Genomic DNA, 14,196 nt, shown 5'->3' with positions numbered 1-14,196 from the left:
GCCACTGGAGGATCAGGTTTACATTTTAGTGGCATCACCTGACTGATGTGATAAAAAACAGATTGATTGGGCATGGGCTGAAGCAGGGAGTAACTGTTGCAATATTCCAAGTGAGGAGGGGAGCCTGGGGGGCTCAGTCAGTTGAGCTTCCGACTTTGGCTCAGGTCATGATCTCACGGTTCCTGAGTTTAAGCCCCGCATTGGGCTGACTGCTGTGCGCAGAGCCTGCTTCAGAAGCTCTGTGACCTCTCTGTCTGTCCCTCCCTCTCTCGTGCTCTCTCTCTCAAAAATAAATAAATGTTAAAAAAAAAATCCAACTGAGGACAAGAGTGATAGTTCCCTTATGCTCATTTTAGTCAAAACCTACCTTCTGCTCCAGGAAACTACTGATTTTATTTCTTTTTAAAAATCACTATAGATTAGTTTTAGTGGTTCTAGAACTCGATATAAGTGGAAGACAATGGGGGTAATGGAGAGGAGGGGTGGGAAGGAACAAGTGAAGGCTGGGCATGGAGGGGGTGGATACAGCATTCACCAATAAGAAGAGATATATTTTATTGTTCCCTCTTTGTTCGTTTTGTAGTTTGGAAGATATTTTGAGCTGAAACTGTTAACTGCTGTGGGTTAGGCCATATCATGCAGCAGGTCTGAGAGTTCTTAGAGGAGCAGAAATGAGATGTGCTGTGTGCCCTACCCTCCTTAGGTAGGAACCCCTCCAAAGGTTTGATTCCACAATCGCCCTCTGTGTGGAATGTACAGAGGACTCTCAGGGCACTGGAGCTTTCATTACCTGGCCTTTTTTGAACTCTCCTCTTTGCTATGAGTCACTTTCCAATAAACTGATGCATATATAATTAATTCCATTTATTGTGCTACTTGTCACCCCTTTGTTACCATTTACCTTCATCCCATAAAAGACCAGCAAACCAAACTTAAAGCAGTTTCACACCTATATGTCTCTACAATGTCAATAATTCTCTCACCTTTAAAAAGTGAAAAATAATAAGAGTAAATACAGTTTTAAAAACTTAAATTCCCTCATAATTCTGTCACACAACTGCTGGTATTTTCATATATGTTGTCTTCATTTTTGTGCACATGCACACCTATTATATATAATTGTAATCATAGTTTACAAACGATTTGTGTTCTTCTGTTTTTATCATGATACAGATTTAATTTTAACCATTAGTAAAAAAAACTTTTATTAGTTTATTATGTCACTAATCAACTACTTTAAAAGTCTGAACAAGTTCTGATCACCTGAAGTGATTAACACATTGGTTGAAAAGATAATAGACACTTAACCTTTAACAATTCTGGAACCTATTACAATGTTTTTAAATATCTTATATATATATGTCAATTGTATCTCAAGAAAATGAAAGAAAAATCTTATGTACGTTAAAAGATGGTTGGTTATATTAAGTGTAATAATTTTTTGGTACATTCAAGCCCTAAGTAACTAAGCATCACCATTACCGAATACAATTTGAGTGCATTCCGTAGAGCCCAGTCCCAGTTACTAAATTTAAAAAAATGAATAAAGCATCAGCCATACCCTTGAGGGAATCATTGTTTCTTTTCCACTAAAATTAACCAAACTGGCAAAGTATCTACAATAAACATGGACTTTCATATCACTTCCTTACTTTATGGAAATAAGAAATATCACGAACAACAGGTGGCACTCTCATTGTGGGATGAAAACAAGGGTAAAAACATATACAATTTAATTTGCAAGTTGATAATAGTAACTAACAGATTATTCAATAAGCAGTGTGCACTCTGGCTGCCAGTATCCATTTCTGGTTGCACAAAGTTAGTATTTAACAAGAAAAGTCTGTAATTTTCTTAGACACAAAAACACAACATGTTTTCAAACAAGTTCAAAGTAATTTGTGTCATTAAGCCTTCTGAAAGGTTTGAAGGCCATGATTGATTGACTGATTGATTTTTTAAAGAGAGAGAGAGAAAGCGAGAGAGAGAGAGAGAGAGAGAGAGAGAGAGAGAGAGAGAGAGAGAGAATGCATGCAAGTGGAGCAGAGGGGCAGAGGGAGAAAGAGAGAGAATCTCAAGCAGGCTCCATGCTCAGTGCAGAGCCCAACACAGGGCTTGATCTCATGACCATGGGATCATGACCTGAGCCAAAATCAAGAGTCAGATGCTTAACCTACTGAGCCAGCCAGGCATCCCTGAAGGCCATGATTTAAAAGAGGGGTTGGCCATTGAAAAAAATATTCATGGTTTTTCATGTCACTGCCACCAACTACTGTCCCAAATGTAATGCAGTTTCATAAAGGACCATCACTGAATTGAAGTCCTGAAGCAAGTCAGTAGCATGCAGTAAGCAGGAGGTTAGTATGAAGTTAGAGGGCCAAAGGCTCTTACAGGAGAATGATTCAAGGGTAGGGCAAACCACACTGTATGCTTCCACCCTGGAAATAAAATTAAGTTAAAATGAGTACTTTGGGGTTGCCCTAAAGAGGAAAAGTGGTCAGAGAAGAGAATCCTACAGGTGTGTATGCAAGAGGCTAAGAATGGATGTGGTTATAACTGTGATAGTGGTAGTGGTATGGGGTTACTAGGGGGAGGTGTAAAGTGTAGACCATTGGAAAGGAAGTATATATGGGATGACTGCGTGGATATCAGCCCTGTATGTTTTTAGCACCAACTATAGCATCTTCTTCTTTCATCCAAATCACTTCCTATAACTATCATGTATAAGTTTTTACAAGGGTGAACATTCTGCATCAATACCTTAAAGAGGGCTCTGAACTCAAGAAATAATCCAGTGCAGAGCCATACTTTCTTGTATTTAAAAACAATGTTGAGCCAGGAATATGGAAATAAGAAATGATCTGCTCACTTACCTTCTCCAATGCAGCTTGAACAACTGATTCACTTTCTGTATCTAGGGCAGATGTAGCCTCATCTAAGATCAGGATCTTTGGGTTTCTAACTAAAGCTCGAGCAATTGCGATTCTCTGTTTCTGTCCTCCACTCATTTGTGCTCCTTTTTCTCCTACCAAGGTATTAAATTTCTAATGAAAAATAGGAAAAGAGCACAGAAACAGAAGGCAGCATGATCAAATTATTAGAATAGGCAATGACAGGCAATAACAGTTGTGTTTTAATACCACCTTAACCACTACTTCAGCCTGGCTGCTTTTGACCTTTGAGTTGTCCTTTGTGAAAACAAACAACTGTTGGAAAAAAAAGAGTTCAATAAAGAGATGACCAAAGGAAAATTTGGCTAGGACTAAAAGAAATGAGAATGTATGATAGTCAGGATTTTTAGGGAGATTAATAACATTTGAACCAATCTTGAAAGTTTTTAAAGACAATTTAAAATGTACTGATATCTTTAAAAGAACTGCTGTAATACAAACACATTCTTAACTATCTGAAATGTTTAACAGCAATTTAATATATTATTCATAATTTCCTTCCTGGATATTCTGAAAAAAGGTATGAAAAGATTAATGCAAAACAAACTTCTCAAAATTTTTTTCAGTCTTGGGACACTTTTGGACCTGTGTTTTATTTCCTTTACTTTTTATTTTTTGGGATATACCTCTTTAACAAATGAGATATTTGAGGTTGGAGGTAATTTCTAGAACTAATGAAGCATAGTTGTAATATTGTATTGGGTTAGGTCCATGACCCAAAGCTCATTTCTTCAAGGATATAAATTTAAATAGTTTTCTAAACCTTTGATTTCTAGAGTTTGACCTTTACATTAAAAAAAACACATAGGGGCACCTGGGTGGCTCAGTCGGTAAGCCTCCGACTTCGGCTCAGGTCATGATCTCACGGTTCGTGAGTTTGAGCCCTGCATTGGGCTCTGTGCTGACAACTCAGAGCCTGGAGTCTGTTTTGGATTCTGTGTCTGCCTCTCTCTCTGGCCCTCCCCTGCTCGTGTTCTGTCTCTCTTTCTTTTTCTCTTTCTCTTTCAAAAACAAATAAACATTAAAAAAATTAAAAAAAAAAAGAATTGGTTTGTTGATATCCACAAAATAGCTTTCTGAGATTTTGATTGAAATTGCACTGAATCTATAGATCAAGTTGGGAAGAACTAACATCTGGCAATACTGAGTCTTTCTTTCCATGAACATGGAATAGCACTGCATGTTAAAAATTCTTCTTTGATTTCAATCTTTATATAGATCTTGTACATATTCTGTTAGATTTATACCTAAGTAATTCATTTTTTGGATGTTAATGTAAATGGCATTGTGCTTTTAATGTCAGATTCCACTTGTTCATTGCATATATATAGGAAAATGATTGATTTTTGTATATTAACTTTGTATCCTGGAGCTTTGCTCTAATTGCAGTGGGTATTTTTTGGTCTGTCTTCTTTTACTTAGCATAATAGTTTTCAGATTCATTCATATTGTGTGTATCAGCAATTCACTCCTATTTATTTCTGAGTAGTGCTTCACACAATGTGAATCTACCTTAAGCTACCAACTTCAGCAAAAACACATAAAAACACAAAAAAACCAAAGAGCTCAGTTAATTCTGATTTTCAGTTAACAGTGAATACTTTTCTTAGTGTAAGTACATTTCATACAATATTTGGGATATACTTATGATAAAATTATTCATTGTTTATCTGAAATTCAAAATGAACTGAAAATCTTGTATTCTATCCAACTTTATATCAGTTGCAATTTATCTATTCAGCTGCTGCTGAACATTTGCATTATTTCCAATTTTTGAATATTATGAATAAAGCTGCTATGAACATTCATGTACAGAATGTTCTTGTGGTCACATTTTCATTTCTTTTGGAAAAATATGTGGGAATAGAATGCTGAGTCATAAATGTATTATAAGGTTATTATGTTAACATTATAATAAAGTGTCAAATTTCTTTCTAAAATGACTGTACCAATTTCACTTTATTCAGAATGAATAAGAGATCTAATTGATTTACATTCTCATCAGAAGTTATAATTGCTATTATTTTTAATTTTGGCCATTCTAACAAGTATGAAATGGTATCTCATTGTGGTTTTACTTCACATTTGCCTGGTGACTAATAATGCTGAATATTTTTCATTGGTATATTGTCCATTTCTTTGTGTGTGTGAAATGAAATGTCTATTCAAGTTTTTGTCCATTTTTCTGTTTTATAATTGTGTTTGTTATAAGAGTTCTGTATATATTCTGAGTGCATGTCCTTTGTCAGACCTGTGTATTGTAAATATTTTCTTTCACTCTGTGTTTGGCCTTTTTACTTTCTATATAGTGTCTTTTAAAAGGTTTTGATTTCAATAAAGTTCAGTTTATCATTTTTTAAATAGTAAATGCTTTTCTACCTAAGAAAAGCTACCTTGGCTTGGTTACATCAAGGTCACAAATGTTTTTCACTTAAGTTTTTGTTTTTGAAGTTTGATAATTTCAGTTTTTATATTTGATTTAAGATCCATGCCACATTAATATGTATACATGGTATGAGGGAAGGGTCACATTTTATTTGTTTTTCCAGAAGGATATTCAATTTTCCCAGCACCATTTGTTGAAAAGACTTTCCTTTCTCCCAACAAATTAACAATGGCCTTGTCAAAAATAATTTCACTAGATATGTGTGGGTCTTTTTCTGGACTCTATTTTTTCCACTGATCTACATTGTGCCATTTCTACTTTCTTAATGCTGTCTTAAAATTACATATTGTAGGTCTTCTAGCTTTGCTGGTTTTTTTTTTCATAACTGTTTTGTCTATTTTTAGTCCTTTAAATTTTCAAACAAATTTTGGAATTAGCAGGTTGATTTCTAGACACAAAAAAGACTTCTGGGATTTTGATTGATATAGCATCAAATTTATCAATTTTGGAAAAACATGTATCTTTAAAAATACTGAATTTCTAAATCAATGAATAAGTTACACTCTATTTAGATCTTTAATTTCTTTCAGCAATGTTTCATAATTTTTATACAGAAGATTTACACCTTACATAAAATTTAGTCTCTTTGAATATTTTTGATGCTATTGTAAATGCCACTTTTTTTTTTGAGAGAGAGAGAGAGAGAGAGAGAGAGAGAACGGGAAGGGCAGAGGGAGAGAGAGAGAATATTAAGCAGGCCCCATGCTCAGTGCAGAGCCTGACATGGGGCTTGATACCATGACCCTGGGATCATGACCTGAGCCAAAATGAGGAGTGGATACTCAACTAACTAAGCCATCCAGGTGCTCTGTAGATGCCGCTTTTAATTTTGATTTCATTTGTAATTGTTGCTATGATTTAGAGATCTAGTTGACTTTTTTTTATAGTTATAGGTCTTACTAAGATTATTTCTGTTTTAAAAAATTTTTAATGTTTATTTTTGAGAGAGAGAGAGAGAGCGAGAGAGAGCGAGCGAGCTTGGGGGGGGGGAGGGGCAGAGAGAGGGAGACAGAGAACTCAAAGCAGGCTCCAGGCTCTGAGTTGTCAGCACAGAGTCCCATATGGGGTTTCAACTCACTAGCAGTGAGATCATGACCTGAGCTGAAATTGGATGCTTAACTGATTAAGCCACCCAGGTGCTCCTAATATTACTTCTTTTTGAGTGACTTTTGGTAGTTTGTGTCTTTCAATGAACTGACCCGCAGCTAAGTTGTCAAATTTATATAAAGGCATAGCCTTGTTCATAGTATTCCTACAACATTTTAATGTCTTTAAGATTAATAGTGATGTACTATCTTTCATTCTTCCCATCGGTAATTTCTCTTCTGTTTTCAGATTCTTCATCAGCCTTGCTACCATTTACTGATTTTATTAATCTTTTCAAGGAAACAGCTTTTGATTTTAATGATTGTTTCTAATATTTTTCTTTTTTGCTTTCACTGATTTTTGTTCTAATCTCGATTATTTCCCTTCTTCTGCTTGCTTCGGGTTCAACTTGCTCTTCTTACTCATTTCTCAAGTTGGAAAGTTAGTTGATAGATTTTAGGTTTTTTCTTTTCTAAAAGCAAATACTGATACATAGCAGTTTCATTTTTATTTAGTTAAAAAAGTCATTAATTTTCCTTGAAACTTCCTCTTTCAGCCAGAGATTTAGAAGTGAGTTATTTAATTTTCAAATATTTGTGGATTTTCCAGATATATTTCTCTTAGTGATTTCTATACTTTAATTCTATTATGGTTTGAGAACATATATTGTATGTTTTCTTTGAAATTGCAAAGTTGTTTTTTTAACGGCCCAGAATATTGTTTACTTCTGTGAACATTCCATGTGTACTTGAGTAGAATATATTCTGCTGCTATTGGGCAGTGTTCCATAAGTGTCAGTGAGATCTAGATGGTCAGTAGTATTATTCAGGTCATCAACAGCTGTACTGATTTTCTGCCTACTTGTTCTATCAAGTACTGAAGGCTTCAACTAAAATTGTGTGTTTGTCTGGGTCTCCTTTCAGGAGCAGCAGTTTTTGCTTCATGCATTTTGAAGCTTTTCTTAAGTGCTTAACCATTTAGATTATAATTTCTGGCTTATGGATCATAGTTTCCTATTTCTTTGTATATCTAATTGTTGCAGAATGTACACTGAATTCTGTGAATGTTACGTTGCAGAAAGTCTGAATTCTGTTTTCTTCTGAAAACAAAGTTAATTTTTGTTTTAGTAAGCAATTCAAATATTGCCTGATCATCTTGAACATGTGTAATTCTGGTTTTACGCTTTGTTAAGGGAATCTGTAGAAAGTCTCAAAATTTGGCAGCACCCAACCGGTAAGTTCTGTCTCCTCTGGGGATCTTGTCATGGCTTGATTTTGTTAGGGTAGGTCTAGAGTCAGCCTACTCTAAGGTATGGATTTACTCTTAAGGTGTGGCTTTTTTTGGTGGCTCAGCTATATGTCTGGGGTATTAAAAAATGTTAATGTAATCTCTCCATTCTGGCTGGGCTGTGCTTTCAACAGACTTCCAGTATCTTTATTCTACTCTCAGCTTTGTAGCAGCTGCTCTCTAGTAAGCCTTGGGAAGTCTTATCTTCAGACAAGGATTTCCAAGTGGTGCTTACAGGGACTTCTACCTCCACACCTCACTCCACAGGTCTCTCATTGCCTCTCCAGTTGCTTATGCTGTCCTGAAACTCTATCTCTGTCTTTCAGTTTAGTGAAGTGCCATGTTCTGTCTGGATTCTAGTTCATAGAGATGGGGGTGAGAGGTGTGTTCCTCTGCAGAATTGCTGCAAATTCATGGAGTTTCCTCATGGGTTTCCTTTCTCTCTGGAATCACAATTTTGTGCTACCTCTTGTCCAATGCTTGGAAACATACATCCTATGCTTTTCTGGTTGTTGATGGGAAAACGCTAGCAAGTATCAGTTAATCCTAATATATTAATTTTAAAATATGTGTATATCATAGAAATAATGGCATTTATTTAAACACTTATTTCCCCAATTTTTCCATTGGGGACGTCTGGAACTTTTATTTATTCCCGTGCTTACTATTATTTCTCTGCTCAACCATGGCTGTGAAATTTAGTTTCCATCGTGAGCCAGTATCTTTAATTTGTTCTTTGGATTATATTTTTAAGATTTATTATTAATTATATAGCAAGGGGCATCTCTGTATAAATACTGGACTTTTAGTAAGGCAAGTAGTAACTTACAGAGTGTGATTTAAGATGTCCCAGAAAATTCCTAATTCCAAGTGGGAAACTAAAGATCTTTGGTGTTTGACGAAGGGAAGTCATTCAAAGTGCCAAAAGAAAGGTCAAAGAAAGGAAGTTTGTTTTCGCAAACTACAAGGCAAAGGATGAGCTTAAGCCATTAATGAGTTTGCTATTCCAATTATGACCATAAATAATGGGGATAAAAGGTAATTACTGATATAACAAAAGTTTTTATTAAAAGAAAAAGAAAGAGCAAAAATTATTATGACCCATGGAGTATGGTTTATAAAACATATACACTAAAATAAAGTTTTTTTGTTATTGTTGCTTTTTGATATAGTAGAATTTTATTCTGTACTTTTATTTCAAATCTCATCCTTTCATATTTTACAGGGTGCTCCCCACAATAGTTTCACGTGATACTGAGGAATGAATACTTTGGGAAATGTAAATAAATGGCTTTATAAGCTATCAATTTTAAATACCTTTTAGGATCTGATATGTCCTAATATCAAGAATCTTAGTTTACTATATCTCTTTCCAAGTATGATAATACATTTCCTGTCCAATATTGGATCTATGTGCTTCTAAAAATGGTCATAGTTTTCCTTTTGCCTTACCATTGTCTGTGACAGTCCCACTCTTAGCCACAAGATGGCCTTGCAAATCAACATTTGGCAGACATCAATTCTCAGCTTGGACTGATGAATTTGTTTCATATTTCTTTGTTATATTTTAATATATCCTTCATTTATTTTTCTTTTCCATTTACAGTGAGAGCCAGTAAGAACTAAATATGGCTTTAAAAAACTGACCTTCAATGATGCATTTCTTCTTTTGGTTGCTGCCATGCTTTCTCATTCATAGGTGTTTCATCTAGGACAATTCAGCAGTTATTCACACTCCTCCTACTCTGTAGAAGTTATTGTTTTGTTACCTTATTTTGGAACATTGAACTGCTTTAGCTCTAAATAAGGACACAGGTTACATAGTGTACTTACATTGGGAAACTCCATTATAAAATCATAAGCATTTGCTTCCTTTGCTGCTTTCTCAATCTCTTCATCGGTCACACCATCTCGTCCATATTTAATATTATTATTAATGGTGGTCCCAAACAAAACAGGCTCTTGGCTGACCACTCCAATATGTTCTCGATAATACTGAACATTTAAAGTTCTGATGTCATTCCCATCTACTGTGATCTGCCAATCCAAAGGAATAAATCATGTGGTGATACCTTACACTGCACTGGGTTTAGAGTCTTTTTCTTTAGTTCAAAGTATAAGCTGAGAAGCAGGCTATTTCAGGAATCAACGATTGGCTTCTTTTGATAAAATATTTATAGCATGTGTACTGTCAACAGCCTTTTCTGGTAGATGTGAACCAATAAAACCTCAAAAAAAAAAAAAAAAAAACGCTGGCTTAAAATATTGCCAAACCACTTGAATATCCTTATTTTAAGATCCACAAATTAGGTGCTACATAGATCCCTGGCTATAGGAGCCACAAATGTTGTCATGTAGACACATGTAACAAACTTCAGTTTTGTTAACTTAAGACTGATGTGACCTTTGCATTTTTTTTTCTAGGAAATACCCTTTCTTCAACACCTCACTCTGCTGCAAAAGTCAAAAGTGTCTTCTATTCTTTCACATAAATAATAGTAAAAGAATACTGTCTTCTCCATAAATAGTGCCATTACCCATTACCCCACATATTCCAATGACAGAAGCCGAGGTTTGATAATTATAACTCCCGGAGCTTCTCTTTATCACCAACTCTGGAATTCTCTCTGGGCATGAGTATTCTATGCAACTGCTTTATATATGGAATGCTTAACCATAATTTATTTATTTAATATTAACATGGATACATGAATCTAGTATACTCCAAATGAAAACTTAGGAAGTCAAATTTAAATGAACCAGGCTCTAGGAGAATAGATTTTCTTTTAAAAATAACAGTTGAAAATTTGAATAGAAGCATTAAGATTTATGCTTCTGTGACTATCATAGTCTTGTTCTCTATGATATTTACAAGGGTAACAAAGTCAAGTGCAACATTATGGATGACAGAAAAAAATGAGAGAGCATATTTTCTGCAGATATTCTGCTGGGATGTTTTGAGAAATGGAAAAACTTGTAAATTCTGGGTACTACAAATTATGTCATTTTCCTCCACAGCTTTCATCACCTTCTAAAATACTATATAATTTACTTATTTGTGGTTCTCTACTTATTACAATGTAAACTCGATGAGGGTAGAGGTTTTTATGCTTTGCTCATCTATGTTCCCTAGTACCCAGAACAGTGCCTAGCAATAGGTGCTCAATAAATATTTGGTGGATGAATGAATATGCAGGAAAGAAAATGATATGGCTTCTCTCAGGTCCACTGTTAAATCAAAGTTGAGATAGCTGTAAGTTCCCTATAGTAGGTGGTATTTCCCAATTTCATCATGTGGGCTATGCATGATTTTGCTAGGTACACTTACAAAGCCGTTGTCAGGATCATATAACCTCTGAAGAAGCTGGACTGCAGTACTCTTCCCACTGCCGTTGGGGCCAACCAAGGCTACTGTCTCTCCAGACTTAATTTTGAGATTCAGACCTTTTAGGATCTATTGGGATGTAGGGGGAAAAATTCTATGTAACTAGGATAAGTGAGAATATGATTCACATATTTTCAGAAATTTAATGTAGAATTATAAACAGAAAAAGAATTCTGTGACACTTAAAAACAAATTTAGACCTTGTTTTGTTTCATGTACATGTATAATAAAAATCTACATAATTTTGGAAAATAATATTTAAAAATGTCTTACCATCTCTCTCTATAAAGAGGAGATCTAGATTAAAAGTACACAAAGAGGGGCGCCTGGGTGGCGCAGTCGGTTGAGCGTCCGACTTCAGCCAGGTCACGATCTCGCGGTCCGTGAGTTCGAGCCCCGCGTCAGGCTCTGGGCTGATGGCTCGGAGCCTGGAGCCTGTTTCCGATTCTGTGTCTCCCTCTCTCTCTCTGCCCCTCCCCCGTTCATGCTCTGTCTCTGTCTGTCCCAAAAATAAATAAAAAACGTTGAAAAAAAATTAAAAAAAAAAAAAAAGTACACAAAGAATATTAACTAGCCATAGCAAACTGCTCACATTTTCGGCTGAAATACTTTATATCAATTTCATGACTACTAAGTTAGTAAAAGTTTTTTTCTTTTAATTTGCAACAATTGAATGAAATCTTGCCAGATATCTTCATGAGCTATTTAAGGAAGTTCTTTCTTAAAAAAATATATATTTAACATTATTGAAAAATACAGTAAAACCTTGGCTTGTGAGCATAATTCATTTCAGAAACATGCTTGTAATCCAAAGTACTTGTTGATCAAAGCTAATTTCCCCATAAGAAATACTGGAAACTCAGATGATTCGTTCCACACCCCAAAGATATTTACATGAAAATGATTACAATACTGTAATATAATATAAAATAACAAAGTAAATACAAAATAGAAAGAAAAATAAACAAATTAAGCTGCACTTACCTGGCTGGTGTAGGGGAGATGAGAGAGAGGAGGCTTATTGTGCAGGACGACTTTCACTATCACTAATGGAATCACTGCTATCTATGGACTCAATGGAATCTTTTTCTGCATGGGGGTCACTGTTACACTTACACGGATGTCGACTACAGTAAAGTATTAATAAACTCTTGTCATACTGTATTTAATGTAACTGGCAATAAGGCAGCAGAGGAAAGGGTCTGTATCTGCAGGCAGCCTGACCTAGAATGAAGCAAAGCATTCCTAAGCTTACTCTTGTATGAAAAAGCAAAGGGCTATCCATAGGGGCTTTGAGGTGACAAAAAAATACACTAGCGCCAGTTGTGAGCACCTTCCAATGTTCTGAAAAATCACTGATTTCTGCCAAACACTACAGCCTGGCACTCAGCATCCAAGCATGGGAGATGATCACCCACAATCTTGCATCCCGCAAGAGAAAGAGAGAGAGAGAGAGAGAGAGAGAGAGAGAGAGAGAGAGAGAGAGAGAAACCATTGGCTTCATTGTGATCACGTGACATTTGGCCTCACATACTATTCATATTGCAAGACACTGCTCATTTACCAAGTTAAAATTTATTACAAAGGTTTGCTTGTCTTGCAGAACACTCATAGAACAAGTTACTTGCAATCCAAGGTTTTCCTGTTGCAAAGTAAGACAACTGGCAAGACTCCTTAGGTGCTCCCATGAATGAATTCCACTATTAGAAACCCTCCTTTTCTAGTGCTGGATCTCATGGGGACACTGAAACTCAGGGTAGCACTTTAAAATATTTCTCAATGCCTGGAGGTTGCTACCAGCTTTTAGTGTCCTAGGGACTTGCAGTGTGAGAGAAGCCTGACAAATAATGACAGAATGGCAGAAGCCCTACCAAAATGACAACAGCAATCTCGTTGAGAAACTCTCATCTATCTTTGCTTGCATTTATTATGTACCCAGCTTAAAAACATGGGAATCTCTCTTTGGGCTCTCACTTTGATCTCCCTGTTTGTAAATAAACAGACCCTTTAAATAACTTAAACATAAAACTTGCAAAGGGTCAAGCAGAGAAGAATTCTTTGAAGGAGGTGAGAAATTCAGGACTCCTGGTAGGAGTACCTCCTCTATCATCTCCACTTTTACCCTGGAGTTGGTTTCTGTACTTTCATTGGAAGAATATGTTTTATTTATTTAAAGTGGTAACGAATTTCTTTGTTTGAAATTATTCACTCTTTAGCTTAGTAAAAAGGGATATATTTCAAATGTTCACTGAAAAATAGTTTGAAACCCAGAGAACACTTTACCATGCAATATAATGGCACAATTGGTACTTAAATCTCTAAGAGCCAACCCAAATGTAGTTGCAAGTGTGTGTTTCTGTTGAGAAAAATGGTAGAAGGCAACACTATGTCAACAATGGTGATTAAGTAACAAAGATTTCAAAAAAGAGCTTTGAAAAGAGAATTTCAAAGACATAGGGAAAAATAAAGAAGTAGGAGTAGGTAGATCTTTTCTGAATGCAAATTATGCAGGGGACATTTGGGCACTTTATAGGCATTAAAAGTTGATGGCAAGAGTAATTTTTATCAATTTCATTTAAAATAATATTGTCCTTTTTGTATAAAATAAGTGTTTTATTAGTAATTACTCTTTGCAATTTTTAACTGTAACTACTTTTTTGGATAAATATACTAATAACATGAAAAGAGGAGGACAGAAGAGACAAACGTTTTCACTAGAACTTGTCAAAGACTGAACAATGGAGGGTAATAAACTCTGGGCTGCATGTGCACCTGTGCACATGTGTGATTGTCTGCATGTATCTAAAAGTGAGAAAGAAAGTACCTGAGACACAAATGCTGGTCCAGTAAAGCTCTTAGGAAAAGGAGAAGGAAAAGGCACAACACATGCATAATTCCTCAGGTTAGAGACTCTGAGGTTAAAATGAGTTACCTTTGTTGAGTGGGATAATATTTGGGGACCACCAATAGGTGATGCCATCAATCCAAGACATTTTGGTGTGCTCCCAAATGCAGTGAAGGAATTTCAGGGAGTTGAAAAT

The 14,196-nt window shown here is 35.6% G+C and overlaps 1 protein-coding gene across 6 annotated transcripts in view; it reads right to left on the bottom strand.

Moving 5' to 3' along the window:
* The window catches only part of ABCB5 (ATP binding cassette subfamily B member 5), a 138,447-nt gene that overhangs the window by 78,727 nt on the left and 45,524 nt on the right, over nucleotides 1-14,196 (bottom strand). For 5 of the 6 annotated variants that reach the window (XM_045052460.1, XM_023250426.2, XM_045052462.1 and 2 more), the window contains 3 exons: nucleotides 11,099-11,224; nucleotides 9,604-9,807; nucleotides 2,874-3,044 (listed from right to left, as the gene is read on the bottom strand). In XM_045052460.1, coding sequence (XP_044908395.1) covers nucleotides 2,874-3,044; nucleotides 9,604-9,807; nucleotides 11,099-11,224 — 501 coding nt within the window. Of the gene's footprint in view, nucleotides 1-2,873; nucleotides 3,045-9,603; nucleotides 9,808-11,098; nucleotides 11,225-11,428; nucleotides 11,563-14,196 lie in introns of those variants that run through there. The other variant, XM_045052463.1, reaches the window with a different exon arrangement.

The sequence above is a fragment of the Felis catus genome, chromosome A2 (genome assembly GCF_018350175.1).
Source record: "Felis catus isolate Fca126 chromosome A2, F.catus_Fca126_mat1.0, whole genome shotgun sequence".
NCBI classification, from domain to species: Eukaryota; Metazoa; Chordata; class Mammalia; order Carnivora; family Felidae; genus Felis; species Felis catus.
Note: the sequence above shows the minus strand (reverse complement) of the source record. Positions and strands in the feature narration are given on the sequence as shown.